The sequence below is a fragment of the Parasteatoda tepidariorum genome, chromosome 10 (genome assembly GCF_982258835.1).
Source record: "Parasteatoda tepidariorum strain Cologne lab strain chromosome 10, Ptep-v5.0, whole genome shotgun sequence".
Classification (NCBI taxonomy): Eukaryota; Metazoa; Arthropoda; class Arachnida; order Araneae; family Theridiidae; genus Parasteatoda; species Parasteatoda tepidariorum.
Window position 1 is genome coordinate 41,979,104 of NC_141764.1, and position 18,358 is coordinate 41,997,461.

Sequence of the window (18,358 nt, forward strand, 5' to 3'; positions counted from 1 at the left end):
GCTTCATGTAGTACAAATTTTATTTAATTCTGAAACCAATTAAGGTAATGGTTAAATTAATAGTGGATATTATTATTTCTGAATTTTTAAGGCATTTAAGAACATGTGAATATTAATAAAATGTAGATCAACTAATTATAAATACTATTTAAAACATTCAAAAATGATAAAACTTTATACTTACAATGTACAGCTAAACGAACGGAATATCTCAATGGTTCACCAACATCGTTGCTTGTTTCACACATGTAGTAACCAGCATCCCCTTTTTGAGCAACAGTTATAGTCAGAGAACCATTTTCCAATACGTGGATGTGGGAACTGCTTAAAATACTTTGAAGAGAACCATCCTCTAAAAAGTGAGAAAATAATAAAAAACAATCACTTATCCGATCATGCATTTGTTATATATGCAATTATATCCATAATGACATAGGTTATTTAAGTCAGTATTAGGTTTATTATAAAAAAGTAAAGCTATAAAACCAAATTTTTTCGAGTTTAAAACTCATCTAGAAAATAAAAAAATAATATTATAAAAGTGTAACAAAACACGTTTTTGAAAGTTCTTAAAATGCTTGCGTTATTTCAACTATATTTATATCGTTGTGGTGTACTAGAAGGGTACAAAAATGCTCATAAATCTTCTATAAGTCATTTTAAAAAAATGCTTTAATTTAAGCAAGATATTTTTATTTTTGAAATAAAGGAAAATATTTAGCTTCATTATTAAAACATTTTGGTTTGTTTTCAATGTTTGACTGTACTGCTTTAGTACTTTGCTTTTTGTTATCAATTAAAAAAATCACTCGACTATTTTTTTTTTATTAAACTAAGTTACATAAACTTTAAACTTCATGCAATAAAAATTTGAAGTAAAAAATCTCCCTAAACTTTGAGTAAAATGAAAAAGAGTGATAACGTAGAATAAAAGCCTCGAAGTTTTACCATCTCATAAAGTACAATATAGAAAAGAAACGAAGTTACGCAGCTAAAACAAGATTAAAAACATAATTTTTAATCATTTGAGCGATATTTAAGTGTATTTTTTAATTCAGGAAAAAGATAGCCAACTTTTTAAGATTTTTGTGCCGCCCTGGCCACCCAATGAATGTGTTAAACGTTTTGAAGAGTGTAATATTTGTTCTATTCTTAATTTCATAAATTAAATAATCTGACTGTACGTGCTTTAATTAAAAAAAAAGATAATAATATTTCCAACTTCAAAGAAAACAACAAACAAATAAATAAATAAAAATGATCTTATTCATATTAACAGGTCAAAACGAGATAAGGACATGAAGTTAAAGCAAGAAATTTGTCCCAGAAAACTATCTCGAAAAATCAACTAAAAATATTAATAACTTAATTTTTTTGATATATGCTGCTAAATGCATTCAATTAATCGTCTTGCTAAGGGCCAACTCCAAAGAAAAATATTATCATAAAACTGTTCATAATTTTCTTCACACAAACTTGTCTCATTAGAAGAAAAGAAGAAACGCAGCCAATTTACGCTAAAACTAGACATGAAAAATAGATTTTGACGAAAAAAATATGCTAATATATCGGGTCTTATGATACATTTTGAAGGGATGTATAATGTGCCTAAGTCCTGAACAAATAAGATAGCACCGCTGCATTTTCTGATGGGAAGTCTCAACTTCATCGATAATCGTTAATTTTGAAAATACTCTTCAGGGTTGAAGCCTTGAGATGTTAATTGATTCACCAGTTAAAAAAAAATAGTTTCTTTCTAAGATCATTAACGCTTTTTTGATAACGTATTTCAGTGATCGATAATGAAAAACTCAATTCTCTTAGTAGATAATCCGTTATTTTAGATAAAATTTTATTTTATACGATAGATTTTAGGTCTTCTTAAAATTTCAAGCATTAAAAAAAAAACAAATAATATAAACTGATACTATATTTATATTGTGACAGATATCCATCAATAATATTCGATGATCATTAAGGATTTCGTCTTATTTTGCTGAAAATTAAGAAAATTTTCTTTTAGATGTATACCAGTTACCAAAATAAAATGATCAACGATTTCATTGACGATTCGAATTAAAGAAAAAAACGGAATTAAGTAGTTATATACTCCTATTATTACTTTCTGCATAGAAAAACAGCTATTCATTCCCATCAAACTTTAAAAATAGTAAGAAAATTAACCGATAGAAGGCGATACTGATAAGAATAAAAACTTTAGAGAAGTTTGTTTTTGTTAGGAGTCAGATAATTTCATTTGGAATAAGTTAATTGGTGACTGTTAACTATGCCATCAGACTAAGCTGCATTGTCATTTTTAAAATTAGTGAAAATAAGTAAATCTCGTTAAATTCAGCTAAAATTAGATTTCCAGTCTTTTTCACTTCACACTCTTATTCAGTATAAAAATGTGTAAACAAAAAAAAAAAAATTATATAAAACAAAAGTCCACTCTTTTTGCTTTCGGGTTTTTTCCCACTTAGGGATTACATTAAGAAGCGAGTCTACGTTTCTCTTCTTCTACTAACCTGTCGGAGTTGAAGATGAGGATTACAGACACTGTTGCTTACATCACAGTTGTCACGCATTTTTATGTACAAGAAAAAAAATACCAATAGGATTGAATTTTGCTGCTTTAAAACAAATGGAGCTTACATTGATCACTTATAAGTTAAAGACTAAAAATGTATGCATCCCCGTAACTCCTTATTGTTACCATGAATCCCTTCATGATTACTTACATTTAAAACTAATTTCAGGAATTCGCTTAAAACTGCTTTTCACACCATAATCTCAATTTCTTTAAAAACAATACTTTATAATGCGAAACCTTACAAAAACTTTTATTCATAACTGTTTCGAAAATAAAGACTTGCTGAAATCTTTTTTTAATCAATTATTTCAAGCGTTTGTAGTTAAACTAGATAAGACAATTTAAAATGCTTTATGGTTAATAAATTATTCCATGGAAATGAATGAGAGTTTTATTTCAAATGATCACAGTTTATTTGAATGAAATTTTTATAATAAGATTTCTTTTATTTTAACGTTAGGAAATTACGGTCTTGATGTTCTTTATCCTATTGATTTTAAAGGTTTGTCTTTGGTTGAAGAGCTTTGTCGTTAGTTGAAATTGCTGAATCTAATTCATTGGTATTGTATTTTCATTAAAAACATTTATACTGATTACACAACAGTCTTCAACCGTTAGGATAGAATTTTCCTATTGAATGAACTAATACTTCAAATTTCTCTTTGTAAAAATCTTTCATAGTGTATTTTATTTCATATTATTCTTAAGTTTTATTCGATAAAACGTGAAAGGCTTCCACATAAAATTCTTCTTTAGAGTTTTGTTGCCGTTATTGTATCGATGATATCAAATTGATTTCTTTACAGCTAAGTAAAAAAATTTGTTTAAATAAAGTGATAGTGGTAAATTTTATCAAAATGCTTCAGATAAGCATTTCGCTTAAACCTTTTCCCTTGTGTCTCTTTTTATATCTTTTAAATCGCAGAATAAGGTACGATTTTAAAGGAATCCTATGCAGATACAAAGAGTTGTTTTTGAAGATCTTTCTTCCTCGGTTCTTTCAAGTTATTGCATTTCACATTTTGCAACAGATGGGGGATGTATATATTGAAAGACTAGGCGAGGATATGCAGCACTAGAAAGGAATAAAAAAACAATATAATATCGGTAAAAAGACGCCAAATTTAGTTTTGCGCCAGACAGTGTTTGTCGCAAAATTGAAAAAGTAACGGAAAAAGTTTTAAAAAACGACACAACCTTAAGTTCGCGGGAGAAAATCGTTTTTATTGTATCCGTTTTTTTTATTTTTATTTCTCCCCATTCTCAATCTTTTACTCAAAACTGAATTGTTTGAGTTAGAATCTACTTTTTCGAATAAAAAAGGCAGATGCGAAAAGAAATTTTCATTAAAACTCAGTCAAGTGTTTGAAGATAATTAAATATCCAACTGCTGCATTGGAATTCCGAGCAAAATCAATAATGGTTGTTTTTTTTCTTCATTTTTCGCCAGTTTCTTGCGTTTAGGTTTTTTTTCTCCAGAGTTTTAACTTTAAACTTCATTTCAGAGGCAAAATGATGTGTTTGAAGAATGGGCTGGACGTGAAATATCTTCGCATAATTTTCCGATGTTTGATTTTTCTCCCTAATGTGACGATTATTTCTTTTTTCTTCAGCTTCATGCATAAGCGACATCTGCTTAACTTCTGCGGTATATTTTCTCAAAAACATTTAATTATAGTTTAAGAAGAGTGATAATGCCTTAAAATGTGGTTTTCCCCGTGATAGCGCTTTTTATTTGTGGTAAGAAGGAAAATAATGTGTTACGTGTGGATGTTAGCTAGGATTTATTGTTACAGTCAAATACAAATTATTTTTCCAGTTCTGTTCCCATTGTTTTTAATGACGTTATTAACATATGTTCCATTGAGAAAAAGCTGATTTTAAAGCAAAATCATTCGTGTTATTAAAGTGTTTGTAGAGTTTAATTTTAATTTCGATTAATTTTTAATACTAATGGACTACCTACGATCGTTTGGGAATTTTTCTCAGTTATGATAAGCAGAAAGTTGAGGTGTACGCTCACAGTACGCCACAAAAATATCGATTGAAAAATTCTCTACTCTAAAAGCGGCTGTGACTCCTGATTAGCAATATTGCGACATAATAGCAATCTTTTTCCAAGAAAGTTAATTTCATAATCGAATTATTTTATTTCGTAACTGACGTTGAACAGCTGACCCAATTCTGAATTTATGACTATAGATACAGACTTGTAATTTTGAACCCAATCCAGAAGGCAAAGGGCGCCTGGATCAAGCACTGGAACAGACTTGCCTTCGTGAAGGAAATTTGATGAAACTAACCAGAGTTTGAGTTGCATGGAAAACAAAAGCCACAAGACCTCCACGGGACCTCCCATGTTAAGGGGATTTTAACCCTAATCCGTCTAAATCTGATGATATTTTAAGCAAGCATTGTGGTCAGTGCTCGACGGAAGTAGAATTCGTATCGGCAAGTCAACTCTGTGCAACTTCATTGGAAAGTGTGATCTCTATACCCTGAGCCCCGTGGCTTGGAATAGAATTATTATAGTTATTATTTTTATTTTTTCATTCTTATGACCTTTGTTGAACAGCCGACCCAGTTTTATAGGTTTACGACTACTAATGTTCAACTTCGTATCCTTGTAATTTTGAACCCAATCCAGGAGACAAGGAAACTTCTGGATCAAGTATTGGGGGAAATTTGCCCTCGTGGAGACTTTGTTATGAAACTAATCCACATATGCGTTACAAGGTGGGAAAGAACCACAAAAAATCCCATGGTTAGCAAATTTTCGATCATAATTCAGTTTTTTATTAGTTGTTAAAATCACGTTGTAAATACTAAACTAATGGGTCTTTGTCAATGGTCTGAGAAAAATCATTATTGATGATTCAAGAAGGACAATAACATGACCAATTAAAATTGTTATATTGAACAAGTGTTAATTTTCTGTTCAAATTATTGACGTTATTAACCAATAATATTTTGAGTTTCTATTTTGGTTTGTTAATGTCACACTTGGGATAATAAATTCATGAGCTATTGTCGATGGCCTGAAATCAATAGTTAGTGATGATTCGGCAGGGACTATTGCGCAACCAGAAATTCGGGCAAGGAGTGTTCCATCGAGCTAGGTTAATTTTCAATTTGAACTATTGACGTTATCAATATATAATATTTTGAGTTTTGATTTTAGTCTGTCTGTTAACATCACACTAGCGCTAATAAATTACTGGGCTATTATCGATGTTCTGAAATCAATCGTTAGTGATAGTTTAAGAGGTACTAACACACAACCAGAAATATTATTAAATAATTATAATGGTTAATTTGCCATTCAAATTATTAACTTTATTAACATATAATAGTGTGATTTTCAATTTTGGTTTGTTTGTCATTGTCCCACTAAAACAGTTTAGATGGAGTATAGATGGTGGTCTAGGATTCATCTGTTGTGATGATCTAGATACAGAACAGATACGCACTTTACCACCGCAGCTGACACCATAGAATGTTCTTTTTAGCAAAGTATTAATTTTGATTTAGACTTATTGTCATTATTAAAAGTAAAATGAAAATTATTAATCGTTAAGTAAAAAAATATTGATTCTATCAGCAAATGTTGTACTGCACTGTTATTATTTAGAACATAATCTAAATTATGTTCTAAATAATAACAGTGCTGTCTGCTATTGTCTTCAAAAATACAGTAGCGTTTATTTTTTGTAAGATTTTTACGTCTCTAATTAGTTAACTAAATATCACCCTGGTAAGAAAAAATGAATAAAATTCAAATGTAATTGTAAAACATTAATAAGTTTACTGTGATTTGAATTTTAAATTGGTTGTGAAACTTAAAACACCTGTGGTATTTTAAGAATATGAGTCTACAGTTTGAATTAGCAACGAATCAGCAAAAATATTATTTGAAAGGAAATGTTTTAATTCTTCCTATTGTTCCTTAAAAATCAAACATGATTGCAAGCAATTATAAGCCAAACAATACAGGCAAAAATTTCAGAATATATTGTGTTTTAATTCATTGTATTAATGTAATAAATATTTCTTCCTAAATTTTTAATAATTTAGATTAAAAATATTTATTCCTTCTTTCAATTTCTGTAAATCACTTCTGATTGTTTTATCTGATTTCACAAAGAAAGAAAAAAAAATCCTCTATGAAAAAAGAAGATAATTTATTCAGATAAAGCTGAAACGTCACGTGTTCAACAATGGAGTCCTAATTTAAGTAAGTTATATTACTTTAGGCGTGGTTTTATAACCTTTTCTAGTTCTAGAATTAATAGAAAAATGAATAACTTATTCTAAATAGAGCTGTTTAATTCAGGTATTTTAAAGGTGTGGTTGAAATGTGATTTGAGAATGACCAATTGAATATTCCTCATCGAAGAATTATACAAGTTGCTTTAAAATTTAAATCTGGACGAAAGCGTGTTGCTGGAAATTATGCAAATCTTCACAAGAAGTATCTTGCTGAATTAAAAATTACTCAATTATTTACGATCAAAATGCATCGGACTTTTTCCTACATTTCACTGAAAAACTAAAAATAGAGGTATAGTAGGAAATCACAATTTATGTAAGAACAAAAATTTTAATTTGTTGCTCCCAGAGATGTTTTTTAAAGGAAATAGATTCAAATTCTTTTATAAATATAATTCTTACTTTGAACAAAACTTTCACTAAATGCAAGAACAAGATAAAAACCTCAGATGTGTCGTATTTTTTTTAATTTTCTTAAGGACTTCTCAGGAAAGTTTAAAAACAAACGCTTTGTAAAGACCGCATTCAATATTTATTTTTACATTTCTTGTCAAGAATATAGATACAAAAATATACATATTGTGGTTTTCAAATTTAAATTGAAATGAGTTTAATTATCGTACATTTATTAAACTTAGGAGGATTTCAGGTTTAAAAGGTATACTCAGTCTTCACACTCCAAGGACACGCTTAAATGGCAGTTAAAGTGGACTTTTGATTGGCAATCAATTTTATTTATCTTTTTAAAGACAAGGCAAAATACTTTTAGCTCACAAAAGTTTTTTGTTTTTCAATATTTAGACCTAGGATTTAAGACTTAACTAATCAGAGAGAATTGTGGGTATACAGACATGTAATTTTACTTTTAATTCACCTAGCTGTTATTTTACAGGTTTTGTGATATTTCAATTTAAAAGGTAATATGAGAAGTAAACATTTGTGTCTATTACAGATGCAAAAATTAATTATTATTATTAATATTTTGCGATCAATGGATTCAGTATTTGAGTTAAATAAATTTAAATTTCTTAAAAAATTGCATTGCTGCTTGGAAGAACAGGAATAAGCATATTTACATTTACAGTACCCTTCCAAATTATTAGGGACACTTAAAATTTCCAAAAAATTTTCATTTTTCAAAGTGTCATAACTTTTTCAAAAATGAATCAATTTTCATAAAAATTTCTGGATATCATGTTCAGGTCTTTTACTTTCACCTAAAAGCTACTAATTTAATTTATCTCAATTTTTTGCAAAAATTTACACTTTTGAACAAAGCAATTTTTTTTTAAAAAAATGTCAAGTCTGACAAGTTACTACTTTGTAACAAAATTTTTTTCATAAAAATTATTACTTACACATTAAAGTACAAGTCATTAACTTTAAAACGCGCTAACGTAAATGACTTTACGATTTTTTTTGACCGAGATAAGAGATTTTGAAAATGTTTTCCCATTTATAGTGAAAAGTGAGTTGTGGCAGTATTTTTGGTGAAAGAAATCTGGAATAGCCCAGATATTATTGCAAAAGCAAGAGCTTGTATTAAAAGTATGCCGCGAAGAATAAACGCAATTATACAAGCAAAAGGACATGTTACAAAATATTAAGATTTTTTTATTATATTTGTTTTTGTAAAAATGTTTTCGAATTTTATAATAAAGTTAAATTTCTTGAGTCGTTTTTTAAAATTTTATTGCAAATTTATAAAAATTCTTGCTTGTAATAATGTTTTAAATAAAAAAACTTAATTAATCCGAATAAGAAAGTTGCAAAAAAATAATACTAAATACTAAATAATTTTTGAATTCACATTAATTTCGTTTTCACTATAAATGACAAAAATTTTTCAAAATCTTATATCTCAGTCACAAAAAATCGTAAAGTCATTTAATTTAGCACGTTTTAAAGTTAATGACTTGTACTTTAATGTGTAAATAATAATTTTTATGCAGAAAAATTTGTTACAAAGTAGCAACTTGTCAGACTTGACATTTCTTTTTGAAAAAAAAATGCTTTGTTCAAAAGTGCAAATTGTTGCAAAAAATTGAGATAAATTAAATTGATAATTTTTAAGTGAAAGTAGAATCCTGATATCATGAACATGAACATGATATCCTGAAATTTTTATAAAAATTGATTCATTTTTGAAAAAGTTATGACACTTTGAAAAATGACAAATTTTTTAGAAATTTTAAATGTCCCTAATAATTTGGAAGGGTACTGTACTTCTGAAGGTTATATATAATATTTCTTTAATTTTTAAATACTTATGTGTGTCTGCAAAAATGTTTCTGTCATGTGTTTTTACTTCAGTCTTTAAATTATGAACACGGTGAGTTTTAAATTAATACTTTTTTTTTCTAGATCCGTCTCCTTCTATTTTTTAAACCTTTTGTAATTTTTTAATTTTGTTTCTGTGAAAAAGCATCGTTAAAACATTGAAAAAATATTTTTCATAAATTTCATACATCCAAACAGATTTAGTTTTTAGCTTTGCGTAGTGATGCCTTTGTTTACAGTTTTCAAATTTTTATAAGTTGCAGCATTATTTCCTATTTATAGACTTTTCAATCTGTAAACAATTTGTATAGACTTTTCAATGCGTCAAAAGCTATTGTCATCATGCAAATTTGGTACAAACAAGAAATGTCTTAACTAGACAAAAACGTTTACTTTTCTATATCCATGAAAGCGAAAGTCTGTCTGGGTGTATGTTCGCTAATAATTTAAGAACAAGAGCACTAATTTGGATTGTGTTTTCTTCACTAGTTTCCAAATTTTCAAAGGATGGTTCGTAGTTACCCCCTTCCAGTGTTGCGAAAACAGTATTAAAAGTATAAAACTTCATTATGAAAATCTTTGCTATCGATTAAAATAGGCGATGACATGGAAGCAACATTTTTACAAAATAGTTTAAAAATCGAACAGGTAGAAACTTAAAGACTAGTAAAAACATTAAATATTCATAAAGTTAAAAAAAAATCATAGTTTAAGTGCATAAAAAAAGGGTACGAGGAAAAAAAAAACATTCAGGCTAATAAAAGTTATCGAAAATTGAAGTTGAAAAAAGAAATATTATGTTTCACTTTCATTGATAATGTTAAACACAAATATATTTATTCTTATTTATCTAAACGGCATTTCAATTTCAAGGCTCTTAAATTTATTAAATTCTAATAGCAAATATCGATAATAATAATTGAATGTTCACATCTTTTCTTAATCTATACTTTTAAATTTTAAAACTTTATTTTAAAAATAAAAATCAGCACTTATTGGTTATCGGTATCATGAAGCCAAGTTCACCAATGAGTTGATCGACGCCAGCTTCTGACTTATACAGGATACAGATTACCAATAATACTCATGGGAGCATTTATTATGAAAATATCGTGAATATTTCGATAACATAGTGAATGTTAGAAAATTTTATTTGGGTTACAAAATTATTTACATCAATGAAACTACATTATAATAGGTAAAAAGCGATATACTTTTGACAATGTATCGCGATATTAAAATAGTGAATGTTATAAAATTTTATTTGGGTTACAAAAATATTGAAACCAATGAAGCTACATTATAATTGGTAAAAATTGATATATTTTTGACAATGTATCGCGATATTAAAATAGTGAATGTTAGAAAATTTTATTTGGGTTACAAAAATATTGACACCCATGAAACTAAATTATAATTGGTAAAAAGCGATATATTTTTGACACTGTATCGTGATATTAAAATTTGTACTCATTTATTTTGGATGTTAATGTTTGGGTGGGTAGATACTCAAAAATGCAGTAGCCAACTCATATTCCTTATAATGATAAGTATAAGATGAAAGGTTGGGTACAAACAGTAAATTTATGTCCCAAAAGTCGATAAATTTATTTTTAGCATACATTTAAGACTTATATAAATTAAGTCTCAACTTCTGTTTATCAATATTAAAAAAAGGAAAGTTTTTAATGACAACAATCTTTCTACTAGGCTTAACGCGTCAAATAAAAGTGAAAACTGATTTTAATTAGTTAACATAAATACTCATTTACTTGGTTATGCTATCTTTCAGTTCTTGAATAGCGCTGTTAAGCTAAATTCGCTTTTGAAGTTTATTTTTCCTTTAAAATATATTTTTTACTATTTTAGATCTGAAATAAAAAAAATAATAGCTAAAATTCCTTTCGGTTTTGAGCAAAACCCCTTACTAATGAAATTCATCAGCTTCCATAGTTAATAACAGCAAATAAATGATTGATTTTGATAAAGCCGCTAATCTGATTTATCATCCATCAAAAGCGCCAGTTAGAAAATTAGCATATTTGTTTTTTTTTTCTCTTCTAACATATGTTGAGCTAAGCATTTTAATAACAATTTCACCATGATACCCACGATACAATACAAACATGTAAGAGATAAAAATTAAACCAAATTTCCTTTGAGCAATATGAGTTAATTAATTATACGAACGCATTGTTTTGATTTTTTAGTACGATACTGAATCTCGAAATACTTGAAATGAAAACGGAGACCAGCTGGTCGTCGGAGGTGGCTAGAATTTCGTAGAAAATATCTATGAATAATTTGTTAGAGGAGCAGGCTCCCGATTTATATTTTTAAATAAATTAAATTTATCTTAAATTCTCTTCTATAATGAATACATTTTCAATCAAATTGTTTTAGATTAATGATTTTTCAAACCTGTATATCATTTATAATAAAATGATGTATATTATTTATGAAATGCATTATCTCTTATTTGAATATGCAATGATTAAAAATACCTTAGTTGAAAAATTAAATTTGAAATATTTTTTTCATTCTTTTTTGTCAATATTGTACACACCAAACTATTTTTAATTATTCGTAATTTACATACATCTCCAATATTGATAAGTAATTAAGCTAAATCTCTTATCTTTTGCAGATCTTTTGCGAATTTTTTTAAGTTTTGCTATAAAAAATAAATTGCTACAACACAGATTTCTTATTGGTAAAAAAGTAAATATAATGGGAAGTAAGAAAAATTATTTATTAAATCAATTTGCACTTTTTTAATTTTTATAACTGAAATTAAAAACAAGAAAAGCAAATTTCTAGGAAATACCTAAAAAAACTGTAAGGGAATAAGTTTAGAGAAACTATTTGAGTTCTTTAAAGGCTAGGAAAAAAATTTAGACATCTTTCTGACATATTGCTCAATAAATTCGAGACGTATTTAGAAAAGAGTAGAAATCCCTAGATGGTCGTAGAATGTTATGGGTCACATGTGACACTTTGTTTAACGATAAAGTTTATAATAATGGCCTCACTGAATCTAATAGCTCAGAGGTTAACTCAATAAGAGTAAAAACCGTTTCAAAGATCCACTTCAATGAAATAAAGAAAGAACTTAACAACGGGTGACTGAAAACTAAATTGCTTTTGATTTAATTGTTAGTTGCTTAGTTCTTATTATATTTAAACATAATAGATATCCCCCTTAAGTTTTTAGCACATAACATAAAATAATTAAATTTTAAATGTTACATTTTAACAGAAACATAATGAAATTTTAAAAAGAGTAACCTACATAATGCTTTATTTGATAAGTAAAAATAGGACTGATTTTAACATCTGCTTTTAACATAATAGAATTCTTCCTTAAGTTTTCAGCAAATAATATAAACTAATGAAATTTTAAATGTTACATTTTAACAGAAACATAATGAAATTTTAAAAAAGAGTAGCCGATGCATAATGCCTTATTTGATAAGTAAAAATAGGACTGATTTTAACACCTGCTTTTAACATAATAGATCTTCTCCTTAAGTTTTCAGCAAATAATATAAAATAATGAAATTTTAAATGTTACATTTTAACAGAAACATAATGAAATTTTAAGAAGAGTAGCCTACATAATGCTTTATTTGATAAGTAAAAATAGGACTGATTTTAACATCTGCTTTTAACATGATAGATCTCCTCCTTAAGTTTTCAGCAAATAATATAAAATAATGAAATTTTAAATGTTGCATTTTAACAGAAACATAATGAAATTTTAAATGTTACATTTTAACAGAAACATAATGAAATTTTAAAAAGAGTAGTCTGCATAATGCTATTTGATAAGTAAAAATAGGAAATTCGATTTTCAATATTTGAATTCATAAAAAAAGTTCCGAAAAAATTATTGAGTAAAAAGGAATTGGGAATGATTTGAGAATGATGATGCTCTTTTAGGAAGCTTATTTTTATGAATGCACCAAAAATGAAACTATAGTTGTCCTTTTTTTGTGATTTTTATTTTAAATCATCTTCATTTTTGTTACTATATTTCTAGACTATTTAGTCCTTGATTCATACTAGAAACGAAAACTTGATATTTTTTAAAGTAATTTATTTCAACAATCTAAAAAATAAAAACAGTTTATTATGCAGAATTATTTTAACTATTATCTATGCTTTATAACGTCTATTTCAAATAAATAAATGATAAAAAAGATGCTAAAGAAATTCACATATGGAGTATTCCATAACCCCACATATATTGTTATTATTGCTGAAAATTTGGAAAAGTAAATTAGGTTTTGGAAAATTAATATTGGAGAAAAAACTAAAAAGAAGTATCGAAATCTGGCAAACGTAAGTGACTAAGAGGGGTAGATAAAATATCAAAATCTGCTTGATTTCCGGTTGAAATTTGAAGGTATTTCTAACTTTTGTAGTTTAATTCCGCTCTATTTTCTCCTGTCATTAAACGGTAAATCGTGAAAAAATTATATTTAAAAACTCTTCAAATTCTAAGTTAATAATAATATAATAAAAAGTATATATATTAAATTATATTTTAAAATAATGTATTAAATAGAACATCCTAACCACCAATTATACATAATAGAAGACAATTTACGGAGCATTCTGCAATTGCTGATGCTTTCGTTAATTGTGAGAGGAATGTTGAACCACTAGGAGCATCTGCGGCAGTCTATTATGACATTTATGAGATATATTGGAATATATATGCGAATTAGGGCATCACAAAATAACATTTAATCATAAAAAACGTAGAAAAGGTATCAAAATCTGGCGAATTCATCACAGAATGCGATATTCAGAATTTCAAAACATACTTTATGGCTAAAGCTTTATGGCATACTTTATGGCCTTGTTTTACTTGCTTAAAAAATCATTTTTACTCTACCTATAATTTTAACTGCATGTAAGAAGTAGATTAAACAAAATAAAGCAAAAAATATAAAATAAAATAAATAAAATAAAAAATAAATAAAATTAAATTTAAGAAATAAAAGAATTTGGGGATAATGAATCACTTTCCATGAATCTGGTATAATTAACAATATATTTTTAAAAAAAAATATTATTCTTATTTTTTAAGACAACCTCCTAGGAATTTTTATCATATAAACTGCTACAAATATGTTCAAAACGATATAAAACTTAATTGCATCTTTTAATAAATTTCACTCAAATTTACATTTAATCGAATCTAAATTAATTCAATTTCTTTAATGAGGAAGGATAGTATAAATTATATATTTCTCGAGTCATAGTAACGAATCAAACCTTTATTAGATTCAGGCGAGTAATTCAATCAGTATACTTCAAATACGTTTTGATTTTCGCTTCAAATTATCATCATAAAACATGTAGAACTTCATGAAATATATAACTTCATATAGAATTGACTTTATCTAAAAATGAAATCGGAGAAAGATTTAATTAATTTAAGATTTAGTTTCAATTGTTGGAAGCATTTCTAGTAAATTATTTTTCGTTATTGCAGAATATTAAGATAAATACTTTAGTCAGATAATTAGAAGTGTATTTCTTTAAAATAATTTATAAATCTCATTTCCTAAGAAAACCTTGTTAGAAGTAAAACAATTACACATTTGTCTGAAATATTACAAATGTAAATGATCTTATTTAATAAATTTTATTCCGATTTCTACTCGATCGAATCTTAATTTATAAAATCTTTATTAACACTATTTCTTCAATAAGGAAGGATAACAAAAATTCTATGTTTATCGAATCACGTTTACTAATCAAATCTTTATCAGATTCTCGCAAGTAATTCAATCAATCTACTTCAAATGCGTTTTCGATTTTAACTTCAAATCAACTTCATGAAATATTTAACTTCGTAAAGAATCGAATTCATCTAAAACTGAAATTTCAAAAATTTAATTAATCTAAATTTATTTATTAGAAACATTTATTACAAATTATTTTTCCGTTATTGCAAACCATGCGACATGTTATGATCAGAAGAAACGGAAAATGTTTTCATTTGAAATTTGTTTGCTTCGTGAAGGATTGCGACAGAAAAGTCAATTCCTTTCCCAAAAATCATTTTTACCACGCTTATATTAACTTGCTTTCGTGTATGTCTTTTCGGGAGGAATTTTGTAATCAATTTTAAGCTAACTTTCCGACTAGCTACAGACTTTAAAGTCGGCACATAGTTCAGAATTGGATGACAATGCATGAAAATGAAGAGAAAGAAGACATACAAAGTAAAATAAATTTAAAATTAAAGAAAAACTAATTTCTTCGTGATTGTCTTTTGGTGTCAATTCAATTATTTCAAATTAGTGTCACATGTCAGATGAAAAGTTTTGTGTACAGTGAGTGAAAAAATTGAGATTTTGGAAGTGAGTACAAAAAAAATCAAAATCAAAAAAATATTTTTAAAAACCACGTTTTTGTAGTGGAGAATAATAATTAAAAAACAAAAGTTTGAAAAACGAAAAACGTGGGGCTCATGAAGTACATAACAATACATATACACATACTTATACACATTTTCGTACTCATACACATACACAACCACATGCACATCCACATATACATCCACATACACATGCATATAAACAAGCATATCCCACATCCACATCCACATTCAGATACAATTACAGGTATAGATACACATATTCTCATGAGCACACATACACACACTAGTATACCATTACTGTTATGTATTTCATGTCCTCCACGTTTTTCGTTTTTCTAATTTATGTTTCTTAATTATTATTCTCCACTACAAAAACGTGGTTTTTAAATTTTTTTTTATTTTGATTTTTTTATTAATGATAGCTGATAAAATACAGTTCGTAGCATCAATGTTTACTTTGAGTACCGTCTGGTATGTCAGCTCTTTGGTAATTTTCATCAACGTCCTGTTGGAAAATATTTAAATAATTTCTGATTATTCGGTAAAACATTACATAATTAAACTTACTCTTTTAATAAATTTTATTCCAATTTCTACTTGATAGAATGTTAATGAATACAACATCTTCATAGAAGAAGATGAATAAAACTTCTACATTTCTAAATCGCATTTACTAATCAAATCTTTATCAGATTCTCGCAAGTAATTGAATCAGTATACTTCAAATGCGTTTCGATTTCAGCTTCAAATTAACTCCATGAAACATATAACTTCATAAAGAATCGACTTTATCTAAAAACGAAATCGGGCAAATATTTAATTCATCCAAGTTTTAATTTTGTTTGCTGGAAACATTTCTAGTAAATCGTTTTTCCGTTATTGCCAACCATTCGACGTTTGATGGTCAGAAGAGACGGAAAAATGTTTCATTAAAACTTTGTCTGAGTCGGGTAGGAATGCGGCAGAAAAGCCAATTCTTTTCACAAGAATCGTTTTAATTAATGATAGCCGAGAAAATAGTTTGCTTGGTATCAGTGTTTACTTTGAGTAACGACTGGCATGCCAGCTCTTTGATAATCTTCATCAACCTGGTGCTGGAAAATATTTCCGGAATTTCGGATATTTCGCTCGCTCCTTCCATAAACATTCTATTGGCTTTTGGGTCCTGTGACTTTTCAAAATGACACTAGATATGAGACAACTAGTAATTTTAGAATTTTCTGAAGAACATTTGTTAGGAGAAGACATTATTATTGAAGAAAGTCCTTTTTTCTCAAAATTGGTTTCAGTTTCACAGTTATAGGTTTCTTTGATTTGTAAGTAATAGTTTAAATCTTAACATCTTAAAAATTTAAAAAAAAACTTAAAAAATTAAATTCCAAATCTTAAAAATTCAAAAATTACACTATAAATGATATTACTTATAAAATAGAATTTCATGAGTTACATTGTTCAACAGTTTGAATTATATCATAAAAGTTCTTATTATCATTTATACACGCATTTCAAATCCTTTATCTTTAATGAATTAAAAAATAATAAATGACAATTCAAAATTTCCATTTTAAATAACATGCTGAAAGATTATTTGAAAAATATAATTACTAATGGTAAAAGCACTTTTTTCTCATAATAGGTTTCAGTTATAGAAATGCTTGATTTGTAAGGAATAATTTAAAGCTTAATTTAAGGAGAAAGTGAAAAAAGAATTCATTGAAAAAATATTTTGTGAGTTACATTGTTTGTCATTTTGAGTTTTATCACTTCATTTATATAATTGTCTATAGTTGCAATTCAATTCTTGAAGCTTTTAATGAATTAAAAAGTAATAAGCGAAAATTTAAAAATTCTATTTTGAATAAAATGCAGAATCAATTGAAATAGTATAAAAAAATTAGCTTATTGAGTAACAACGTTTGACATTTAGCGCACAAAATGACATCAGTTACAAAACATTACATAATAATTTGCATTGTTTGATGTTTTTTATTATAGAACTTCATTTATAACATATCTGAAATATTTAGACTGTGCTACTCAAAAATAATATTTCTTTAATAATTTAAAATATTACGTGAATCAGAAAAATTGTTTATTTATATTTATTAAATGGTAAAAATTTTTTATTTAGCAATTGATAACAGTCAACGCTTGCATATTTTATAAATTTAGATTTAAAATTCCAAAATTATTAAATAAATAACTACTTAGGTTGAAATGGTTGAAAGTATGTTTGAAATGTAATGGAAAGGAAATCTATCCTTATAAGTTAAACAAAATATAAAGATTACTGTTTAAAAATGTGTATGTTATCACAGAGCATTGAAATTTCTGTTATAAGGAATCATTAATTTATGATGTTAATGCATGCAAAATTTAGGAACGTAAAACTGATTAATTTTGTCAAATACTACTAATTAATGATTTAAATAAGAGGTTGGTGGAAGGATTTTGAAAAAAAAAACAAATTAGAATTTTAGTGAGTGAAACAAAAATTATAGTTTAAATTATTATTTTATGCATCTTAGATATGCATTTAATTAATTAATTAGTATTTAAGCATAGTTAAGCGAATTTGAAAAGAAATTTTAATATACGGTAAGAAAATGAAAATTTTTAATAACTTATTGGTATAATTCTGTATTTTTTTGAATTGCGTATAAAGTTAACAAAATATCGTTACTTATTCAAAACTAATAATTTATTCAGAAAACACAATTACTTTAATATACCAAACAATTTTTTTTTATTTAAGTAAAGCGCTCAGATTGCTTTCTAATAAATTATTCCATTTTAAAACATAGGATTTCTGAATG

At 26.8% G+C, this 18,358-nt stretch overlaps 1 protein-coding gene across 11 annotated transcripts in view; it reads right to left on the reverse strand.

Annotated features, from left to right (window-relative positions):
* The window catches only part of LOC107441504 (cell adhesion molecule Dscam1), a 434,487-nt gene that overhangs the window by 172,472 nt on the left and 243,657 nt on the right, over window positions 1-18,358 (reverse strand). For all 11 annotated transcript variants that reach the window (XR_015429993.1, XR_015429992.1, XR_015429995.1 and 8 more), the window contains exon 11: window positions 185-352. Coding sequence is in view for 7 of the 11 variants with exons in the window: in XM_087154077.1 (XP_087010203.1) it covers window positions 185-352 (168 nt within the window). In the remaining 4 variants the exon portion in view is untranslated. The remainder of the gene's footprint in view (window positions 1-184; window positions 353-18,358) is intronic.